General features: G+C 38.1%; 1 protein-coding gene across 1 annotated transcript in view; it reads left to right on the top strand.

Moving 5' to 3' along the window:
* JAK2 (Janus kinase 2) overlaps positions 1-6,076 on the top strand; it is a 122,253-nt gene extending 116,177 nt beyond the window's left edge. Inside the window, exons 21-23 of the mRNA XM_056106906.1 lie at positions 2,355-2,472; positions 4,840-4,953; positions 5,193-6,076. Of these exons, the coding sequence (XP_055962881.1) occupies positions 2,355-2,472; positions 4,840-4,953; positions 5,193-5,300 (340 nt within the window). The 3' untranslated portion in view covers positions 5,301-6,076. The remainder of the gene's footprint in view (positions 1-2,354; positions 2,473-4,839; positions 4,954-5,192) is intronic.
* Positions 6,077-24,628: the final 18,552 nt, after the last annotated feature.

Genomic DNA, 24,628 nt, shown 5'->3' with positions numbered 1-24,628 from the left:
CAGGTCACTAAGAACTTAAGTAGCCAGAAAAGGATTTATAGAATCGAGAATCTTAGAATTCTCAATTCCCCTCTCTTATATGCAATTTGGATTCATTTAAAGATGAACTTGTAAAGAGCCACTTATTTTTCAGTTTTAGAAGCAACTGTGTCTCTAGAGTATTGTCACTAGAGTCCAAATAATTTTTCCTGTTGTATTTTTTTAAATTTTTATTAGTGAAACACCATGAGGTACAGTTGTAGACAAAGTTTTGTGCTTGGGTTTCAGTTATACAATGATCGAATACCCATCCCTCCACCAGTGCCCATTCTCCACCACCACTAATCCCAGTATCCCTCCCACCCTGCCGTTCCCCCCTCCCCATCCCACCCTGCCTCTGTGGCAGGGCATTCCCTTTTGTTCTCTCTCTCCTTTTGGGTGCTGTAGTTTGCAAAAGTGGAATTGAGTGGCAATCATGTTTGGTCTATAGTCTACTTTCAGCATGAGTCTCCCATCCTGGGCGGGCGGGTCTTCCCAACATCCTTTATTTGGTGCTCCTTTCTCTATCTGAGCTGCCTTAGCCCTAGCGTGTGCGGTTGGCCACCAAGCCATAGAATAAACCTCCTGGTACATATCTCGGCTATTCTTGGGTGTTAGTCTCCTATTTTGTTACTTTATGTTTCCCAGATGAATATGTCTGCCCCTCTCTTTCTGACTCCTTTTGTTTAGCATGATACTTTCCATGTAGTACCACTTGTATGTAAATTTCATGACTTCATCTTCTCTAACAGCTACATAGTACTCCATTGTGTAGATGTACCAAAGTTTCTTTAACCAGTCATCTGTTTTCGGGCACTCAGGGTTTTTTTCCAGATTCTAGCTATTGTAAACAGTGCAGCAATGAAAAAACAAGTGCAGATGTCACTTCAACTATACTTTTTTGCCTCTCTGGGATATATTCCCAGGAGTGGTATATTGCTGGGTCAAATGGGAGTTCAATTTCTAATTTTTTGAGAATCATCCATACTGTTTTCCAAAAGGGCTGAACCAGTGGGCATTACAACCAGCAGTGAAGGAGGGTCCCTTTCTCGCCACATCCGGGCCAACACCGGTTGTTTGGATGTGGGTCAGTCTCTGTGGTGTGAGATGATGTCTCATTGTTGCTTTGATCTGCATTTCCCTGATGATTAATGATGAAGAGCCTATTGTATTTAAATTATGTTTGTGTGTCAGAGGTTCCTGAGACTGTAGCTTCTGAAACTGTTTTGTGACCCCACTTAGGGTTTTGTAACTGAATATGGGATTGTAAAAAATTATGGCAACAGTAAAGGGTTTCTGAATGTTCTGAATATGTAGCACTGGAGCACTGCCCTCCTGTTGTTTGATTTGCTCCAGCGGGCCCAGTAACGTCTCCGTTGTGAGACTTGTTACTGTGTTTGGCGTGTCAAATACCTCACGGATAGCTTTCCAGGCTTTGCTGTGCAGGCGAGATGCTCTCGGTAGCTTGCTTGGCTCTCCAAAAGGGACAGAGGAATCGAACTTGGGTTGGCCGGGTCGACCACATGCAAGGCAAACGCCCTACCCACTGTGCTATCGCTATCGCTCCAGACCAACCAAAAATTAATCTAAAATCAACCTTGTATTGACTTTTAAGTGTGTCTTGTGGTGCTAACTAATGTTCCTTATCTATATCTTGGGCAAAAAAGGGTCACCAGTGGAAAAAGTTTTTGAAACCCTGCCCTAGACAAACCTCAGGTTAGATCAATCACTAGGAGGACTGGAGACTCAGCATACCATGAAATGAAATAAACGTTGTGATTTTCTCTTAGGGAAAGTAAACAAAACAAAATCAGCAGTGGGAAAAGAGTTAAAACCTGAAAGATAACAATAACAAGCTTCTGTGGTAGGACACATTTAATTCTTCCAGCAGTGTATTGTAACAACATACAAGAAATATCCTCAACTAAGGAGGGAAGCTACTGAGGGACTAGTGCCTCGCTCAGGTTCTTTGGGGGATTGGTCACGCAGGTACTCTCTAACTAACATGTACCAAATTTCCAGATTCATAGGAAGAAAGCAGATCTTTGGCAAGGCAGTTTATAAAACCACTATTTGCATTTATGGAATTGTGAAAATCTTGAAATCTAAATTTACAGATCAGTCTACATTAAAAAGCAGGCCTCTTGAAGATAGCTGTGCTCAAGGCTTACTCCTGATTTTGTGCTAAGGGATTCCTCCTCAGACCATCTCACACATTTTTTTCTGTACACCTTGGATTTAGCAGAGAGGGATGGTATTAGTCTAATAATTTTCAGGTAAGAACAAAAGTTGGCACATCAAATAACTGTCTTTTAAATGTTCTTCATATATTCCAGGTATGCTCCAGAATCACTGACAGAGAGCAAGTTTTCTGTAGCTTCAGATGTTTGGAGCTTTGGAGTCGTTCTGTATGAGCTTTTCACATACATTGAGAAGAGTAAGAGTCCACCAGCGGTCAGTGTACTTTTTATATACCTTTTGAACATGAGAGAAGCTTTTCCCAAGATAAAGAATAAGCCTAGGACTCGTTTTAGTACCTTTCACTCTTCATTTATAACACAGTATCCACTAAAATAGGTCTAGGTTTATTATTAAATTAACTTGAATTTTGAAAAGGTTTGTAAATACACTTCATAGTCTTCACATCTGCCATATCTTTGGTTATTCTGTTCCAATGGGAGGGAAACAAAAACAGAAATGAACTAATGTGATTATATCAGACTGAAAGCTTTTGCATAGTAAAAGAAACTTGAATCAAAATTTAAAAAAACATTCCTATTGATTGGGAGAAAATATTTGCACATCATACATCTTAACAAGGGTTACTATCCCAGATTTAAAAAAAAAAACAAAAAACATGCAACTTAAAAATAAAACCAAGTTAAAAAAAATAAATAAAACCAAGTAACTCAGTAAAATAAATGGGCAAAATATCTAAATAGATATTTATCCAAAAAAGTATACGACAGTTGGTACATGAAAATAAAACTAATTATTACTTATAATCTGGTAAGTAAATAATGTAATAATAATGTAAATTAAAACCACAATGAGATGTCCTCTCACACCTATGACAGTGTTTATAAGACCAGAAACAAGTCACAAGTACAGCAGATAAGACAGCTTGCATATAGCCAAGCTCAGATCAGTCCCCAGCACCAAATATTGTCCCCTGAGGACTGCAGGAGGAATCCCTTAGCACAAAATCAGGAGTAAGCCTTGAGCACAGCCAGGTATGATCCAACAACCCCCTACGCCAAAAACAATAGCAAAAATGACCAAAAACAAGTGTTGGTGCGCCTTTTAAATAGTACATCAGTGAACTTTGTGAACATCCTTATGCGTGATGTTCATTTAAATTTTTGTTCATTTCATTTTACCTTAGGATAAGAGTTTAATTGTATATGAAATGAAACTTACCTATGAACTTGTCTGTCTTAGTTTAATTATAAATGAAATTAAACTTATATATGAACTTGTCTATTGCCAGTATTGACCATTATTATTATTAATATTATTATCATTATTATTATTACTGGATTTGGGTACAAAACCGATAGTTCCCAGAATTTACTCCTGGCTCTGTCCTTAGGAATCACCCTGACAATGCTTGAGGGGAAATATAGTGTGCTGAGAATCCAACCTGGCCTGACCAAATGACATTTATGTTTATATATTTATTCTGCATTTTAAAAAATCATTGATTTTTAATTTCAGTAGAAACATATGATGTATTAAAACAACAAAATGATCAAAGCAAATGTTTTCATTTCACTTCTTTTTACCCTTCTTGGGGTAGGTGTTAGATGTTTTACAATCATATAAAGGGCATTACAAAAATTTTCTCATTTAATGATTTTTGTTTAGAATATGACTATAAGTGGAATTCAATCCTTAAATTAGTTTGTTTTTAAAAGATCTTAAAAATAAAACAAAGACGGGAAAGAAAGATGGCGGCCGCACGGGAGCCTTGTGGAAAGCGGGTTTGAGCCGGGCTCGGGGGAGCGGCGGGGACCTCATGGGAAGGGGGGCTTTGTGGGCCGTCCCCCACGCCCCACCGAGGTCGCCAGCTGCCCCCCACGAGCGGCTCTCCGGCACGGCCACGACTCCAGGGCACAGAAACCAATCTCTTAACTAGCTAACTTTTAATAGAAATTCTTCCAGGGTCAATAAGTAAAATAGCAGAAATTCAAAACTGCGCGGCCGCTATTGCGGCCGCGCGACATCATTTTATTCTTAAACCAAGTTGTAGAAAGCAAACCATTCCACAACGCTGTTTCAGCATGTCTGATTGGGGGGGGGGGGGGGTGGGTCGTAAACTCTAAACAATAATTGTGCATCTTCTATCAAAATAATCTATCTAGTCAAAGTAGATAGAGTATTAACTAGAACTCATCTGCCTCACAAAGAATTGGGAGGGGTGGGAGGTGGGGGTCTATTGGGGTTCGGGGTTAAAAATGAGTATTGGTAAAGGGAAATGTGTTTGGTATCTACATGACTGAGACCTAAACCCGAAAGCTCTGTAACTTTTCCCACAGTGATTCAATAAATAAATAAATTATAAAAATAAATAAATAAATAAATAAATAAAACAAAGACACCACTAACAAAGAAAACATAGGCCAATATCCCTGATGAACATGGATGAGAACATCCTCAACAGATATTAGCAAATAGAATCCAACAACTCGTCAAAGAAGATCTTAAAAATAAGAAAATATAGATAAAAATATTTTTCCCATTTACTGAAAGAAGTTGCAAAAAAATTCTTCAATCTAAATATACTCTCCAAATCTCACTGAAAGTGGGTTTGTGTTTCAGGAGTTCATGCGTATGATAGGCAATGACAAGCAAGGACAGATGATTGTGTTTCATTTGATAGAACTCCTAAAGAATAATGGAAGATTACCAAGACCCGATGGCTGTCCTGATGAGGTAATCAAAAATTTTTTATCCGAGAATTTCAGGTCACTTTACTGTTTTACATATTTGGATAACTGTGCTTTATTTAAGTTCATAGTAGTTGATATGATGGATTTCTAGGCAGAGCCATAACATATATACATGCATACACCTATATGGAGAAATTAACTCAAGAGTTCTGAACTTATGTCATCTACCAACTTAAAGAAGGCATTTTTGTTGCATTGTCATTTGTGATTTTTCTTTTACAGATTTATGTGATCATGACAGAATGCTGGAACAATACTGTAAATCAGCGGCCCTCTTTCAGAGACCTAGCTCTTCGAGTTGATCTAATAAGGGACAGTATGGTTGGATGAAAGAAATGAACAGCTTCACTGAAGACCAAAATAGACCTGTGTAACAAAGTTTTGCATTTCACATTGCTGTGAACTGTTATTACATCATATTATTATGAAGATCATGATACTAGCCAGCAAAGATATGGAAATATTTGCTGAAAATCTTCACAGCTTTGTGATTTTTTTCCTTCATGAAGACAGCAGTGTAAGACATACGAAGTCAATAGCAAAGAATTTTGTAAAAACTTTTATGAACCGAGTCAGTCCGCTGACATCACTTTCTTAAGTTAAAAAAAAAAAATCTGCTTTTGAGATATTCTGTTCTCAGAATTTTGTTCTCAGAATTCTGTTCTCAAAATTCTTGTCTCAGAATTTTGAGATTAAAAAAAAATTTAATGTATATTTTGCAATGTGAAAGTTGCACAGAGCATGTATATACCGTTTTTACCAAAGTGAATGTATAACGTGTTGGCATCTTGTGTTTTACACAAGATCTGATATTAATGTTTTCTAAATTTTCCTTAGCTAATCTGCGATAACTTTACCATACAAAAAAATTGATGCTTAGATAATTGAGTATGCATCTTTGTGTTTTTGTTCAAAGTGTCCAGAAATATAGGCAGATGTAAACTTTTAGGTTGTAGTTCCATGTACTGTAAATATGTTCAAAGGAAAGGGAACAAAGTTTAGTTTTATCTGTATAGGACATTTCCCAGACTCTAAGATATACATTTTGAAATGGAACACGTTTACAAAGATAGTAACACAATATATTTTCTTACTTGTCTCCCTTGTATCTGTTTGTGGTATGTTTTTTTAAATAGATATATCTTGAAATTTTCTCGGACTACAGGGAATAGTTGTTTGGTTTTTTTCAATCTTGAGTTTAAAAAGCCAGGAGTACTGTTTTCAGTTGAACCGTTGTATGCCAAAACTGATTCCTGGATCGAATTTCTATGATTGTGCATTAAATGCAAATGTAAGCCATAACATAGTCTTTTAAATGTATATGTATATGTTTATTAAAAGTCCCAGTGGACTGGGATTTTTTTCTAAATACTGTAGATTTTAGGGGTTTCAGATATCTTTATTGCAGTCATAGAAGAGATTTGCCTTTGTTAGGGATTCTTACATAAAAGAGATAAAGGAGAGTAAATTGGTGGAAAAGTATGCTTGTTCATATTTTTATTCAAGAATGCCAATAGAAAAATTCATGAGTTAACTTTAAAATAGGAGTGTGTATATGTGTGCACACGCGTATGTGTGTGCATATATGTGTGTGTATGTATATGCGTATATATATGCATATATATATATTCAGTCTTTTAAAAAATGGGTAGCTCTTTGTTCTAGTGTTATTCCATTTTAGTTACCATACCTAAAATATACTGGGTGTGGTTGTGTTATTTATACAGAATGCAAAACATTTGGTATACTGGTTAATGAGAAAATTCTTAATTTTTAGGAAGATAATATTTTTCTATTTTTGGAACTAGTTCCAAAATGCTAATATAAGAAAAAATACTCACATATAAAGTCTGAGAGGTTTAGGTTGGATGAGAAAAATATCTACATTGATATCTTTACAGCATTTTAGATGCTAAGATAGAAATTGCAGGATGATTTGATTTTAAAATATATCACATTCACGCATGACAGGTTTTAAAATATTTCTGCTATATGCTTTAATACTATACTTGATCTTAGCCAAAAGGCCGAGAAGCGGACCAGCGGGACCACAGTTCCCGGAGGCCGCGGGTCCAGCCGCGGGGCGCTCATGACCCAGGATTTAGGGGCGGGGGGAAGACCCAGACAGTATCTGTGTGCAGAGGAGGCAGTTATAAAATGGACGTGACTGATCGCCCGGAACAAAAGAGAACTTTGAAATAAAAAATTTTGGTACAGACAACTCTGGCTAATTCGAGTACCAGTAGGGAAGCTTGACTTGGCTGTGGCTTGTACCTTAGCTATGACCTAATTCTAAACCCATCTTCAAGGTAGGGCTGTGAAGTGACTTACCCAGGGCCAGGCAGCTAGAAGACTCCAGTTTTAAAGGTTGGAGGAATCAGTCTTGCCTTTCTCACTTACCCACTGAAGATAACAGATTTTCAAGGAAGCTTTTTTTTTTTAAACTTAGAATAAAGGATTAAATTTACAAGCAGGCTTGAATAAGATGAATTACCACAGATTCAGGTTATTTGACCTTTTAAATTGTACTTTTCATAAGAATTCGGGGTGTAATCTGTGGACGAAGAACAGTGATTTTGCTCATTAGGGTCTACCTTGGGCTGGAGCGATAGCACAGCGGTAGGGCGTTTGCCTTGCACGCAGCCAACGTGGCCGACCCGAGTTCAATTCCTCCTCCCCTCTCAGAGAGCCTGGCAAGCTACCGAGGGTATCTCGCCCACATGGGCAGAGCCTGGCAAGCTACCCGTGATGTATTTGATATGCCAAACACAGTAACAACAAAGTCTCCAATGGAGACGTTACTGGGCCCGCTCGAGCAAATCGATGAACAACGGGAGGACAGTGACAGTGATATGCTTTAATGAAAGCTATATTTACATATTTTATACAATATTTTAATTAATTTGTAAACAGCTCTCAAGGATCTGTTTGAATAAGAAATTATACGTTCTTTTGTTTTCAAGTCAAAGATGGCATATTGTGCTAGTACAGTCATTTGGGTGCCTTATGAGCCAGTTCACTCGCAGTCCACAGGCCTGGCCATGCCATGCGGGCTTACAGTGGGTTACTTTAGATGAGGAAAGGCCCCAGTACCCCTACACTAAATGGTTTGCTTGCACCCAGTTCTGGGTATGAGCCCCAATATCACATGACCTCCGAGGTTGCTGAATAATGCCCTACTGGTTCCCAGCACCCCAGGTATAAATAGCACCACATCTTCAGGTCCAACTCTGAGCTACCGGCCCAGTTGATGCGAGTATTACTGGGAATGACCCCAGGATCATGAGCACTGCTTCAGAGCCCCTCCCCCAATGTAGCACATTATTGCAAGCCTGGTTTCAGGGTTTTTTTTTTTGCTTAAAATATAAGTACATAAAGGCCATTTCTTAAAGGTATAGAACATTTTGATTTATTTAAATAGTTGTTAACTAGATTTTTTTTAAAAAAAGAAAATTATTAGGGCTGGAGCATTTGCCTTGCACGCGGCCGACCTGGATTCGATTCCCAGCATCCCATATGGTTCCCCGAGCACGGCAAGAGTAATCCCTGAGTGCAAAGCCAGGAGTAACCCCTGTGCATCGCCAGCTGTGACCACAAAAAAAAAAAAAAAACCTGTTGTTTCAGTTTTCAATTTTAGGGGTGAAATTGCACAGAACATTCTTAAATTTTTACAGTGGTATGATCGCCATCATATAAGTTTTCAAGAAAATTGTTATTGATTGAGGGTATGTGATGTTTTAAATTTTAATTCTGATCATGCACAAAAAATAAAATGAACCCTGTACTGCTTAATTGGTTCTTCATAAGAAGCAGGTAAGTAATTACTGTACCAATAAATACCAAATGTTTTTCTTCAAATTAAAATTCTTCAGAAATGCATTAAAGGTTATATTGGAATTCTGTAATTATGTAAATAATCCAGTATATGAGTTGTACTTTTTATACATAGTTTCCCTCAATTTATGGCTTTGAGAAATAGTTACTGCTCTTTATTTATATATGTGCTGCCAGTAATACTATAATTTTTGCTATGGAGAAATGCTTTATTACCACCCAAGACTTCTGCTTTAAAATTGGGTGAAATTTTTATTATGTCTATAACCTTTGATACTTAAATTTTATTTAAATGGTTTAATTACAGAGTAAACAATAGAAAAAAATCTGTGCTTCTATTTATACCTGGGGAGCATTATGTGGTCAAATTTTGACGGTTATTTCTTCATTGAGCCTTTAGCATGTTTCTGCAAAATTGAAAATACTCATAATGGAAGAAAACAACTTCTGAATATTCATTATTCAGAACAAGTAAGTAAGGAAACATAACTTAGACACAATAGTAAAATTGTAAAAAGCTTTCTCTAAGCTGCAGAAATAATACAGCCAGTAAGGTGCTTCCCTTGCCTGGGAACCTCCTTGGTTTGATTCCCAGCACCACATATGGTCCCTTGAGCCCAGCCAGGGGTGATCCCTGAGCACCGCTGGCTGTGACCCTAAAACAAACATACAATAGTAAACTTAGCTTTCGGTTTCTTCAGGAACTCTTCGTAAGATTAAATTGACGATTCTGTCCTCTTTATGAACATTGCTGTATATACCCACTCTCGGTCTAGCAAAAATTTTTTCTAATGCAAGTTTCTCTAATGTTTCACTGTAAGTTACCAAAGGCCTTTTAGTTTGCTTTATTGGGATGTTGTAGCAGTTAAAGTCAGCTGGGTTTCCAACATAAGACTAGGTAAAATGAAGTAAATCTCCTTTTATTGAAAAATAGAGTCAATAAATGTCAGGAAATCCTATGTGTTCATTCCAAGATTTGGATTAACAGTATATTATGTAACTAGCTGCTAATACATGATACTATTGATAGTAAAATTAAGATATTTCAGAAAGACAGAGAAGATAATTTTGACTTCATATTAGTAAGTCCTATAAATGCATATCACATAGCCATTAACTCCATATTAGTAAAGTTTGATGAAAATGCTCTTATATACCTGAATATCAAATACTTAAATTGTATCATCCTATTAACTTTGTCTTTTTCAGGTTAACAAATGCTCTTTTTCAGGTTAAAAAATGTTCTTTTTCAGGTTAAGAAATCAGTTTCTGGGACTGGAGCAATAGCACAACAGGTAGGGCATTTGCCTTGCACGCAGCTTACCCGAGTTTGATTCCCAGCATCCCAACATGATTACTTCTTCCTAAGATTTAAATTTTATAAGGAAAATATTTATTTTCAGATGAAACAAATTATTTTAATATGGCCTTAAAGTTTATTAATAAGCATTTTTCCATTATAGGGCTGGAGTGATAGCACAGAGGGAAGGGCATTTGTCTTGCATGTGGCCAACCCAGGTTTGATTCCTCCATCCCTCGGAAAGCCCGGCAAGCTACCGAGTCCCGCCCGCACGGCAGAGCCTGGCAAGCTCCCTGTGGTGTATTCGATATGCCAAAAACGGTAACAAGAAGTCTCACAATTTATTGTGAGACATTACTGGTGCCCGCTCGAGCAAATCGATGAACACCGGGAGGACAGTGCTACAGTGCTATTCCATTACAAGGCATTTGATTGCTTGGAAGATTACTTAACATTTATTAATTAATAGATTTCTAAAATGTGAGTAAGCACATAAGCACAGTCCTCCGTTGTTCATCGATTTGCTCGAGCGGGCCCAGTAACGTCTTCATCATGAAACTTGTTGTTACTGTGTTTGGCATATCAAATACATCACAGGTAGCTTGCCAGGCTCTGCTGTGCGGGCGAGATACTCTGGGTAGCTTGCCGGGCTCTCCGAGAGGGGCCAAGGAATCAAACTCAAGTCGACCATGTTGGCCACTTGTAAAGCAAACGCCCTACCACTGTGCTATCGCTCCAGCCCAAAATGTGAGTATAAAAAAGAATTTAGAGTCCCTTTTTGTAGTTTATTTTTATTTTTGCATTTTGTGAGTAACTTTTATTTTAATACTAAGTAGTATTAGAAATAGTAGGACGCATGACTACATATGGTATTAATTAGGCAAAAAGCTTTGAGCAGTGTAAACTGATAAAAGCATAGCTTTTAGATCTATTCATAAATAGTACCTATAGTAGGATGGTAAGGAAAAAATGGTATAATTTTGATGTTATACCAAAAGATTTGAGAAAGCATAGTATAAATTACAGATGATAAAAGACTTCCAGAATAAGTACTAAAAAACACAAAATTTATACATAAAAGAAAAATCTGCTTAATACATATAGTTGAAAACACTCCACACAGATAATTCAGTAGATACTATTCTTTAAATAAAATATCTAGGGTCTTAGAAATGTTTAGAGTATAAATGAATCTCAGAGTATGAATCTTCTAGTAACATGTAGAGTAAGATTGTTGATTGGTTGGGGCTGGAGCAGTAGCTCAGTGGGTGGGGCATTTTCTTTGCACACGGTATACCCAGGTTCGATTCCCAGCATTCCATATGGTCCCCCGAGCACTGCCAGGAGTAATTCCTGAGTGCATGAGCCAGGAGTAACCCCTGAGCATTGCTGGGTGTGACCCAAAGAGCAAAAAAAAAAAAGATTGTTGATTGAAATATCTTTACTAAAACAAAAATTACCAAAGTCATAAATACTATAGAAAATGGAAACAAAATGAAAAAATAAACCTAACACTCAGGGCACTCAGTTAAGGAAATGTCTACTTGGGCTCCTAAGAATAAACATAGTGGCTTTAGAACACCTGCTGTGCAAGCAGTTCAATTTCTAGCAGTGTCATCAAACAGGCAGCTCTGCTGTTTGAGTCTGGCAACTATTGTATCTTCAATCCCTGGCACTGTGAGCATTTTCAAGCTGTACCACAGCCAGGTGTGATTTCATGAAGGTGTGCAATCCCTATGAATAACAGTAAATAAATGTGCTCTGCGCTTTCAACTCAGACCAATTTTGAATTCATTTTTCTGTATGGTGTAGGGAAGGGTCCAACTTCATTTTATATTTGCATGGAGATTGCAAAGTTTTCTAAAACCCTTCTATTTTTTGTATTATTGTAATTAGGTAACATGGTTACAGTAGTAAAATGTTGATGATGTCAATATACAAAGTTGCTATAGCTTCACCACCAAAATTCATTCTAATTGAATGAACTTAGAATGAATAACTTACCCTTGTCAACCAGTTGATCATATATATGAGAGGTACTTCTGAGTTCCTAGTTTATTCTACTGGTTTAAATTCTTGTCTTTATGCCAGTACTACATTGCTCTGATGTCTGTATCTTTTGTGAGTTTTAAAGTGTGGAAAGTTTAGGAAAGGGGGGATTTCTCACTTAGTTCCTTTTCAGAATTATTTTGGCTTTGGTATCACTTGAAATTCCATATAAAATTTAGGATAGGTTTTTAGATATCTGCAAGAGAATTCATTGGTCTCTTAATAGGAATTACATTTTATTTGCTTTTGGTAGGATAATATTCTTTTATATGAATTATTTCATTTGGAGAAAGGGTGGGCCACACCTCGCAGTGCTTGTGGTTGATTTCCACTCGGGTTGACCCTGTAGTACTCAGGCACTATGCAGTACTGAAAATTAAACTTGAACCTCTTACTTGTGTGCTTCAGTTCTATGAATTATCTTTCCAGCTCAGATTATCTCTGTATGAGATAGGTACTGTTATTTTATACATCTGTATGAGGCAGGTACTTTTTTTTTTTCATTATACGTGTGTTTAACAAGTTGTATCAAATTCTCTAATCATATATAAAGGAGGAATGCTGGAATTTAAATGTATACAGTCTGACTTGGGCTGGAGCGATAGCACAGCGGGTACGGCATTTGCCTTGCACGCAGCTGAACTGGGTTTGATTCCTCCATCCTTCTTGGAGAGCCCAGCAAACTACCGAAAGTATCCCGCCTGCACAGCAGAGCCTGGCAGGGTACCCGTGACATATTTGATATGTCAAAAAACAGTAACAAGTCTCACAATTGAGATGTTACTGGTGCCTGCTCAAGCAAATTGATGAACAGGGGGAAGACAGTTCTACAGTGCTACAGTCTGACTTGAAAGCAGTGTTCATAACTATTTCACTATGCTGCCTCTCACAGCTTTGGTAGCACACATAGAAAACACCAGTAAACTCTATGCACCAATAAACTTTCCACAGTGATCTATGGTTACATTTGTTAGGTGGCAAGAAAACACACAATTTCACTTCCAAGTAGAAACTATTTAAATAAAATTTTGGTTCCATTCATTCCTTCAAACAAAACAGTTTATTGTGTTCACAATAATTTGATACAGTATAGAAGAGACAATGTAAGGAATATTACTACTGGGGGAGAGTTACATAAATTTTTTCAAGTTGAAAAAATTGAAATTTGAAGTAAATAAATTTTAAGAAAGCTTTAACGGGAAGACTTTTGCATCTGGAGACTATGCAACCAAAATATAAGAATTATTCAAACTTTACACTAAATATTTATATCTGGTTGCTTGTGGAACTAAACTTTGTTTTCCAGAGTCACCATAATATTTCCATTTTAAGGAGGATTTCTGAATTAAGTGTTAAAGGAGAATTGAAGGCTTATTTATTTTATAACTGGAAAGGTGAAGTTCAAAGAAGTTACCGTAATTTGTCAGTTTTGCCAAGAACAGAGCTAGATGATATCCCAGAACTTTTGGCTGATTAATGCTCCTTATTTTACAACATGTAAATTGCCTCTCTTTTGGGGTGAGAGGTGGCAGTTGGGGCCACACCCAGCAGTTCTCAGGGCTTACTTCTGGCTCAGAGTTCACTTATAGCAGTGCTCAAAGAACTGTACGTAGTGCCAGAAAACTAACTAAGGTCAGTCAGTGTAAGGCAGGTGCCTCAACCCCTGCACTACCTTTCTGGCCCCATATTTCCTTATAGTTAAATAAATGAACCTAGTTTATACATAAACTATAAACAACATTAGCTCATCTTTTCTGAAGGGCCTACTATGAATAGGCTAAATATTTTGATGAAGAAATTTGCTTTTAGTGGAATTTTTAAGTCAGAAGGAAAAAAATATAGACAATTTTTGATGAATTTTTAGAAGAAGAAGACAAGTAGAGGGAGGTAAGTAAAATTTGTAGCAACATCATTTATAATATTTAAAATACAGTTTTAATGCATTTGATTCAATTTTGGGGATGTTAACTTCAAAGGGATGAAACAATTTTGTTTGATGGTGAATGACCCCCAAGAATTATATCAAGTAAAGCTATACATAAAACTGGTTTTTACAGCTACCTCTTCAGAACTCCTGGGCAGGACCCATCATTTTTATACACAGAATAGTGATACCACACACTACACACACTTCTCTTAAGTCATCAGAGCTCAGGAACCATGAGTAGAAACCTTAATCTCTTTCGTACGTATGTGTGTGTATGTGTGTGTGATTGTTGTTATTTCTTTGTTCTTGTTTATGTAATACTGTTCACAGTAGTGCATAAAGTGTTACTGTACTACATCAATTACCAAATCCCAAATCCCTCCACCCCTTTGCCTAGGTCTCTTGGTCACTGCCTTCCATGGCCTCCAGTCCCTGCTTTGTAAAATCTGTTGTCAGAGTCTGAGGGTTTATTTTCATTGATTATTGGCTATTTCTTTATTGTTGTTTCATTACATACCACATATGAGTAAATTCACTTAAAATCACAGTCTCTAATTCATTGTTTCTCAAACGTTTCTGTGTGAATTCTTGATGGAAGGGGCACTACAACTATCCAGAGCAGTGCTAGTAGCCCTGGGTGCAGTTGTGTATGAAGGAGGGAGGGGGTATGTGGGGGGTGCTTTCTTTTTTATTTTTTAACTTTAGGTAAAATTCTGGGAGCAGTTGGCTCTGAGTAATTTTTTTTTTCCTGAAAAGAGAGTAGTAGGTCAAATAAGCTTGGGAACTTATGCTCTATTTCTGTCCCTGTGCTAGCAAAATGAAAGACGTATCTTTTCTTATAGATGAATATACACACATGGGCTGGAGCGATAGCACAGTGGGTAAGGCATTTGCCTTGCACGCAGCCAACATGGCCAACCCGAGTTCGATTCCTCCGCCCCTCTCGGAGAGCCCTGTAAGCTACCGAGAGTATCTCATCCACACTGCAGAGCCTGGCAAGCTTCCTATGATGTATTCGATATGCCAAACACAGCAACAACAAAGTCTAATGATGGAGACATTGACTGGGCCCGCTCGAGAAAATCGATGAACAACGGAAGGACAGTGATAAACACACATACATACATCACAGTTTATTCATTTCTCTGTTAGGCTGTACTGTTGCCAAATCTTGACGTACGAATAGTCTTGCAGTGACTGTAGGTGTTCATATATCTTACTTTCTAGCGTTTTATTGTATCTTTCTTATGTTTTATTAAGGTAAATAATAAAACGTAATTATTATTATCCAAAAAATAGAATTTCTAGATCATGTAACATTTCTATTTTTTTTGAGAAAACTCCTGTTTTCTATACATGCTGAACCAGTTTACAATCCCACTGATAGTGAATGAAAGTTCTTTTTTAAGGGCATCCCAGCCAGGACTGACGGTTTCTGTCTTCTAAATAAGATATCCTCATTGGTAGAGATCAATTGTAATTGTCATTTTCTTTGCATTTCCCTGGTTATAATAAGTGATGATATATATTTATTATGCTTGTTGGCTATCTGTGTATCTTCTTTAAAGAAGTATCTGTTCATCTTCCAATTTTAGAAAAAAAGGATTATGGGTGGGGGTGGGAGTCACAACTGGCAGTGTTCAAGGACTATTCTTGGTTCTCTGCTTAGGAGTTACCCAGTCATATGTGGTGCCAGCTATTTTGACTAGGGTTGCAGCCAGTGTGACTGCGTACAAGGTAAGAGTCTTAATCCCAGTACTGTTTCTTAAGTTCTCCATTATTTGTGTGTTTTTTTTTTTTTTAGTTTTGTGAATGCTTGATATAGAAACCTTAGATGTGTGGGTATAAAAAATGTTTATGGCTGCAGGGAAGATATAAATGTGTAAATACAGAACTGCCTAGACTAAGAAGCACTGTGTGGGAATCAGCAGCAAAATGTAAGAAACTGAAAATCATGCCAGTAACCTCGAGGATAAGGTAAGTGAAACTATCCATTAAAAAAAAAAGAACAGAATAAAGAACAGGAACGTTGGGAACAGGGGGGTAGTACAGAGGTAGGGAACACGCAAAGCATAAAACATGACCCCAGCCTCACATGATAACACTCAGACACCACCGAGTCCCACCAAAAGTGATGGCTGAGAAGAGAGTCAGAAATAAACAGTGAGCACAACTGGATGCAATAATGTGAATAGTATAGAAAGGCCAGATCTTAGTTCTAATAAAACTGGGCTGTGAGGGTTAGTTACAGCATCAGTATCTTAACCTAGGTATTTTGCTTAAGCTTACATGTACCTTTGTCCATATCATTTCATGTACTGTGATCTTAATAAAAATTAGATCTGTGCTATCCTTGCTCATTAAAATACACAGGAGCACATTGAAATTTGAGGATTGCTGCTTGGGGATTATTGTCCTCTGTCAGTTACATCTTTATTTAGGGGAAAGAATTGAGTTGCTTGTGATCATATCTGTAGTGCTTACACCTGGAATATGATCATAAGCAACAGAGTTTTGTCCTAATTTTGATTTTCATAAATTAAATTATTTTTGAAGTTGTAAAAAAATACAATTTAGGGAAAGTAAAAGAAGTGAAGACAAACATGGAGAAGAAAACCACACACACTAAAAATCCATTTAAATGTTGGCTATCAATTCCTTTATTTCAGTAATTTCACTTCATGTCAACCACTAAACTTGCTAATCAAAAGACAGAAAATGACCTTTTAATGGACAAAAAATATGGAAAACCCCCTCCCCCCTTGTGTTACCTGTGAAAGACACAATTGAAGTAGCATATGAGTAAAAGGGGCTGAAGTGATAGCACAGCGGTAGGGTGTTTGCCATACAAGTGGCCAACGTGGCCGACCCGAGTTTGATTCCTCCGCCCCTCTCGGAGAGCCTGGCAAGCTACTGAAAGTATCTTGCCCTCCTGGCAGAGCCTGGTAAGCTACCCGTGACGTATTTGATATGCCAAACACAGTAACAACAAGTCTCATGATGGAGACATTACTGGGCCCGCTCGAACAAATCAATGAACAACAGGAGGACCGTGATCCGTGATGAGTAAAAGATTGGGGGGGAGGGGTATCATTTGACAAATAGTAGCCTAAAACAGATTGGGTATACCACACAGCAAAATTAAACTTCAAATTCTAATATAATTTTAATACAGATATAGATATAGATCAACATATATTCTCCAAACCAGGATACATCAAAACATTCAGCACAGTTACTAAAAGCCTGAAGAAAGATATTGATGCAACACAACAGCGATATATTCAAACACCCCTCTTCTCTCTACTGAATAGGTCAGCCAGACCCCTCCCCCCCAAATCATTAAACAGTAACCTTGAAGAAATTGTTGAGTTGTGCTAACAAAAAAAAAAAGAAAGAAAGAAACAGTATGGTGCTTTCTCCCCTCCCACCCCCAACAGAATATATAAAAAAAAAAACCGAATACACACTCTTTTTCAGTGCACCTAGAACATTCTTCAGAGGAGACCATATGCTAGAACATATAAATTGCCCATAAAATATGAAGCTGAAGCTGGAAGTCATATCAGGTTACTTTCAGATCACAAGCTTTGAATGTAGAAATAAGCCACAAATAGAAAACCAGAAAAACTCAAGACACTTGGATATGAGACAGCATAGTACTGAAAAAGCAGTTGTTGGAAGAGTAATTCAAAGAACAAAGGATTCCCTTAATCAAATTAAAATAAATACATGAGCTATCAGAGATACAGAATAAGCTGTTATAAAAGGAAAATTCATGATAGTACAAATGTTCTTTGGAAACCAGGCTCAAAAACTAACCTATCCTCACACCTAGTAAATGGTAATCAAAATTGTGGCTGGAGCGATAGCACAGCAGGTAGGGCATTTGCCTTGCACGCTGCCAACATGGCCAACCCGAGTTCAATTCCTCCACCCCTCTCAATAGCCCGGCAAGCTGCCGAGAGTATCTAGCCCACAAGGAAAAGTCTGGCAAGCTACCTGTGACGTATTCGGTATGCCAAAACACAGTAACAAGTCTCACAATGTTACTGGGCCCACTTGAGCAAAATTGATGAACAACGGGAGGACAGTAACAGACAGTGACTGAAATAAACATATTCTTAGACCAATGGAACAGAATGGATAGGCCAAGATAAATCTTCAGATTTATGAAGTTAATCTATGATAAAGGAGCTGGGTGTATGAAACCTCTTTAGCAAATGTTAGGAAAACTGGATAGTGACGTGCAAGAAAAGAAATTTGAACCATATCTCACATCATCTGCAAAAGTTAACTTGGGTTCAGGATGGTGAGATTAGATCAGAATTCATAAAATGAAGGAAATAATAGCAAACTCTCCAGGATATGGACTTCGGAAGTGTCTTCAGTGATTTGATTCCAGGGGCATTAAAAACAAAAACAAATGATACTTCGTCAAAACTAAGAACTTTTTGCCTGGCAAAACTCAGGCTAAGAGAGAGAGAGTACAACAGGCACAATGTTTGCCTTGCACACTACTGACCTGAATTTGATCTCTAGCTTGTATATAGTCTCCTAAGTATTGTCAGGAGTTATCCCTGAACATAAAGCCAGGCGTAAGCCCTGAACCAGGTGTTCCCCTCACCAAATACACTAAAAGAATCATACACCAGGGTTGGAGTGATAATACAGTGGGTAGGGTGTTTTTCTTACATGTGACTGATCAGGTTTCAATCCTCGGCATCCCATATGGTCTCCCAAACACTGCCAGGAGTAATTCCTGAGTACAGAGCCAGGACTAATTCCCGAGTACAGAGCCAGGAGTAACCCCTGAGCATTGCTGGGTGTGACCCAAATAGAAAAAAAAAATCATACACCATGATCAAGTGAAATCAATTCCAGAGATGGAAGAATGGCTTAATATATACAAGTTAATGTAATACACCAATCAATGAAAGGAAAGATAAATTGTAAGACCACATAGATAAGTGAATTGAAAACGTTTGACAAGATTAAAAACCTATTTGTGATCAAGAACTCTAAACAAAACTGAGAATAGAAGGCCATGTATCACAGCCCCACAGGCTACATCATGCTCAATGTGAAAAACTGAAAATCTATCTGTTAAGATCAAGTACAAGACAAGGATATGCACTCTCAGCCAGTTATTCAACACTGTATTGGAACTCCATGTTGTATTTTAACTCCTTGTAACAGTATTAAAGCAAGAAAGAGAAACTAGATGGATTCAAACTGAAAAACAAGTCCATCCCAGATGATATACATAGAAAACCCTAAAACTGTCAAAAATTTTAGAAAGAGCAAACCATTTCAGTTAGTGGCAATCTGAAAACTCATTCACAGATACATATCGCTAATTTTTGACAAAGGACCTGAGAGCATGAAATGGAATAAAGACAACCTTCTCAACAATTGGCGTTGGAAGAATTGAATAACCACATACAAGAAATTAAAACTGGATCCACATCTCATACCTTACACAAAAGTCAACTCAAAGTGTATCAAAGATCTTGAAATCAGACCCAAATCTATAAAGTACACTGAGGAAAATATAGGAAGAATGCAAGATCTAGACATTAAAGAAGTTTTCAAGGATATGGTGCCATTGACAAAGGTTACAGAATCAAAACTAAACAAATGGGACATCAAACTTTTAAGTTTCTGTATGGCTAAAGAAACATGGGCTAAAACTAAATGATAGCTGAATGGGAAAAATATTTGCACTCATCACAATCTAGGATCTATAAAGCACAAAAATCAACCAAAAAGATCTAAAAGCCCCATCAAAAAATGGAGAGAGGAAATGAACAAACAGTTCTCTGGGAAGACCAATTAATGGCCACAGGCACATAAAAAATGCTCATCATCACATATTTATAGGGAAATCCAAATCAAGACTCTGAGATATTATCTTCCACCAGCGAGAATGGCAGATATCAAAAATACTAGGGGGAAAAATCTCTGTTGGCAGGGACGTAGTGAAAAAGAAATCCTCATCCACTGCTGGTGGAAATGCTGTCAGGTCAAACCCTTATGGAAAACAGAATGAAAAGTACTTAGAAAGCTCAAAATTGAGCTCCCGTATGACTCAGCAATTCCATTTCTGGTATCTATCCCCAGGACAGAAAAACAATTATTCAATAGAACATATGCTTACCATTATTTATTGCAGGACCCAGTACAATAGCTAAGATTTAGAATTAACCTACATGTTCAACAACATATAAATGATTCATAAAGATGTGGTGTACATATATATATGTGTGTGTGTGCATGTCTATCTATCTATATATATATAATGAAATACTACACGGCTGTAAGGAATGATGAAATCATGCAATTTGCTGCAACGTAGATGGAATTAGAAGACATCATGTTAAATAAGCCAAAAGAAGGATAAACACAGGATGATACCACTAATATGTAGTATTTAGAATAACTGCATGGGGGAATGCAATGTTTTAAATAGGGATGCTCTAATCAACCTTGGTTCCAGAGTATAGGGAGGAAAAAGAAAGAAAGAGTAGAGGGGAGGAAAGAGAAGAGACAGATGAGAAGAAATGTGGGCCAGGTCAGAGATTCAGTACAAAAGTGGTGTCAAGGAATGATAGTCAAATATCTCAACCACAGAGTCAACACGGAAATCAAGAAACCCAAATTTTAACAACCAAATTAATATTAATTAAAATCAACTAAAAGTAATTGATTTTAATTAAATTAATTTTAATTAATTTAATTAATCTTAATTTTTAAAATAATTAAAATTAAGAAGGTGCTTGTCATGAGAGCAGGCTAGAAATAAGGGTATATGGGAGGGAACCTGGAAATTTTGGTGGAAGGAGATTGACACAGGTGGGTGGGATCAATGCTGCAACACTGCAGTCTAAAACTCAGTTATGAAGGGGGTATAGTGCTACCAGCAGGTCAATCTGTACCTGTGAGGCGAGTGCATCAGCAACCTGATGGTGCCTTCAGACTTCCAGATACCCCGAAAATTCCTGCCGTACCTTTGGCCAGATCCCAACTTGGGACAAAGTTTACCAAGAAAATAAACGGCCAAAAGTTAGGTATGTGGGAGAACACACCCACACATACATCTGGCTCAGCTAGATAATTGGAGGCAAGACCTCTCTGGTTCCTGATCGAACTGCTTAACGACCATGATCCCAGAGACTTAGAGACAAATCTCGGAACCCAGCCGCTTTTGGCAGAGATGTGTCCAGTCCCTGCAATGGGTTTCTGTGCCAGACCACCCAGGGGGGAAAGGGTGTTGTCCTTCTGCCTGCTCCCCCTTGGTGACTTGGTCTTCCAGAGGCCATTGGACAGTCAGGTTTGGACCCGCAATGATGAGACACGTGGGGTCTCATGGGATGGGGGTGGAGCTGGCCCTTCCCTCCCCACCCCAACAGACCCCAAGTCGCTGCCCAAAAATGACCTCTCTGGCTCCTGATCAAGCTGCTTAATGGCCATGATTCCAGAGACTCAGAAATAAATTTCAGAACCTAGTGGCTTTTGGCAGAAATGCATCCGGTCTCTGCAGTAGGTTACTGGCGCCAGGCCACCCCAGGTGGGAATAGGTTTTGTGCCTTGACCTATTTCCCCTGGCAGCTCAGTGGCCACCATCCTCCAGAAGCCATTGGACGGTCAAGTTGGGCCCACAGTGATGAGACACTCAGGGACTTACGGGATGCAGGTGGAGCTGGCCCTTTCCTCTCCGCCCCAATGAGACCCCGAGTCGCTGCCCACGAACAGCCTCTCTGGCTCCTGATCAAGGCTTAATGGCCGTGATCCCAGAGACTCGAAACCCAGCGGCTTTTGGCAGAAATACATCCAGACTCTGCAGTAGGGTACTGTCACCGGGCCACCATAGAGGGTTAGGGTGCTGTCCCTCCGCCTGCTCCCCCTTGGTGGCTCAGTGGCCGCCGTCTGCAAGAGACCATTGGACAGTCAGGTTTGGGCCTGCGGTGACAAGACACACAGGGCCTCGCGGGATGGGGTGAAGCCGGCCCTTTCCTCCCCGCCCCAACGAGATCTCGAGTTGCCACCCACAAATGGCCTCTCTGGCTCCTGATCAAGCTGCTTAACAGCTATGATCCAAGAGACTCAGGAACAAATCTCGAAACCCACTAGGTTTTGGCAGAAATTTCTCCAGATTTAATTGTTAAAATCTCAGAATTCCAAAATCACACGGCCACTATTGCAGCCACGCAACATCATATGTTATTCATAAACAGCAATAGAAAACAAATTGTCTACTGTTGCCTTTTCAGCAGATCTGAGTGTTTGGGTAAAATTCCAAATAATAATGGTGGGTCTGATGTCGAAATATTGACTGTAATCAAAGTATAGAGAGAGTAATGTGGAAATCATCTGCCCCACAGGTAGGTCGAGGGTGTGGGATGCTAGGTATACTGTTTGGTGGTGGAAAATGGGCACTGGTGAAGGGATGGGTGTTTCATTGTATGACTGAGACTTAAACCCGAAAGCTTTGTAACTGCTCTGATGGTGATTCAATAAATAAAATTATTAAAAAGGAGAAAAAAAAGACAAAGACAAAAAATAAAAAAATACTCAGCTATGAATAATTTTGTGAATCATGGTGCATAAAAATTTGATGAAAAAATGATTAAGTGCTCTAAATGCCAAAAGACAACTTAAAATTTGTATTAGCCTTCTCTAGAATTAAGCACTGCTAATAAATAAACCTGTTGATTGTGATTAAAAAAAAAGTGTTTGCCTATTATTAAGATAATTATACTTAAAACAGATACTAAACCACAAAAAATGTTTTATGGGTAATTTTTCTTTTTTCTTTTTTTTTTCTTTTGCTTCTTGGGTCTCTCCCAGCAATGCTCAGTGCTCAGGGGTTCCTCCTGGCTCTGCACTCAGGAGTTACTCCTGGCAGTGCTTGGGAGACTATATGGGATGCCGGGGATTGAACCTGGGTCAGCCATATGTAAGGCAAATGTCCCTACCCGCTCTACTATCGCTCCGGCCCAAAATGTTTTCTGTTTGGGGGTCATACCCAATGGTTCTGAGGGATTCCCCTGGCTGTGCACTCAGAGATCATCCCCCAGGGCTCTAGGGAACCATATGTGGTACCAGGGATGGAACCTTGATGGGTCACATGTAAGGCAAGTGTCCTGTCTGCTATACTATTGCTCTAGACCATAAAGCAAATTAAAAAAAACCCTAACACAGATTATTAAAGTATATAGAGATGTATGCTCTGGGACTTTTTATTTCAGAGGGATAGTGCTCAGAGCTTACTCCTGGCTATGTGCTCAGAAGTGATTCTTGGCAGTGCAGTGAGGACAGTATATGGTACCTGGATTAAACCAGGTTAGTTGTGTGCAAGTTAAGAAAGCTTTAAACTTTCTACTCAGCACCTGGAATTCCTACTTTTTACCATTAGTGAATAAGCAGCATATGAAATCTTTATAGCTTCTTTTTCAAAATAAGTATTGAAATGATCTCCTTAATTAGATTTTTTATTATAAATTTGTGTGTACTATAGTTTAAAACTTTCCTTTTGTGCAGTTGAGATATTCATATAAATACTATGAATAGAATTTCATGTGAATGAGATACCGTATTTCAAGAATATTAATATAATGACTATTATCAGTATCTCTTGACACTTAATCTACTTCAGAATGACCTGGAAGACCTTTAAATACACAAAATATTGAATCCCATATCTAGGGTTTCTGAGCCAGTAGGCCTTATGAGAGATCTTTGAACAGCATTTCTAAGACGTTACCAGGTGATTCTGAGAGTGCAAGCCAGAAAATAGAAATTCATGAAACTCTCTTCAAATTCACAAAAGGAACAATCATCAATAGAAACAAAAGATTACTAGCAAGTTCCCATAATAAACCCCCAAAAGTTAAAATTACACATATTATAATAATAAATAAATGGTAGGAGTAATCACTTTTTGTTTAGTTTTTTTGTTTTGCTTTGTTTTGTTTTTGGCCCATTCCCGGCAGTTGCTTAGGGCTTACTCCTGGCCTGTGCACTCAGGGATCATGCCCAGTAGTTCCCAGGGCTTATTCCTAGCTCTGTGTTCAGGGGCTATTATTGTTGATGCCAGGAACTGAAACCAGTCAGCTGCAATTCAAGGCAAACATCTTACCCACTCTAAAATTTCTTGGGCCCTACGGGATGGGGTGAGGGGAATGGGAGAATAATCACTTTTAACTTGGTGGAATAAATATTGGGATACTGGTATGAATATGACTGTCATTAACATCAGTCTGTATGTAATACAGATGTACCTACAGAACATCCCACAACTGTTTTAAATGCATAATGACAACCAATAATTAATAGGCAATTCTCAAATTAATGATGTCACATCTGGTAACTTCTTCATCAACAATAAATATATAAAACAGTCACCGATAAAATACTGATTTTTGTTACCATCATGAAGCATTGCTGAGTTCTTTCACATATATCAGGTATCACAAGAGAGAACCTACAAAGACACTTACCCACAAAGTGTAAAATGTTTTTATTAAGTTAGAATAATCCTTATAA

The sequence above is a fragment of the Sorex fumeus genome, unplaced genomic scaffold (genome assembly GCF_029834395.1).
Source record: "Sorex fumeus unplaced genomic scaffold, SorFum_2.1 ptg000149l, whole genome shotgun sequence".
In the NCBI taxonomy this organism is placed as follows: domain Eukaryota; kingdom Metazoa; phylum Chordata; class Mammalia; order Eulipotyphla; family Soricidae; genus Sorex; species Sorex fumeus.
This window is presented reverse-complemented; position numbering and strand designations above follow the sequence as displayed.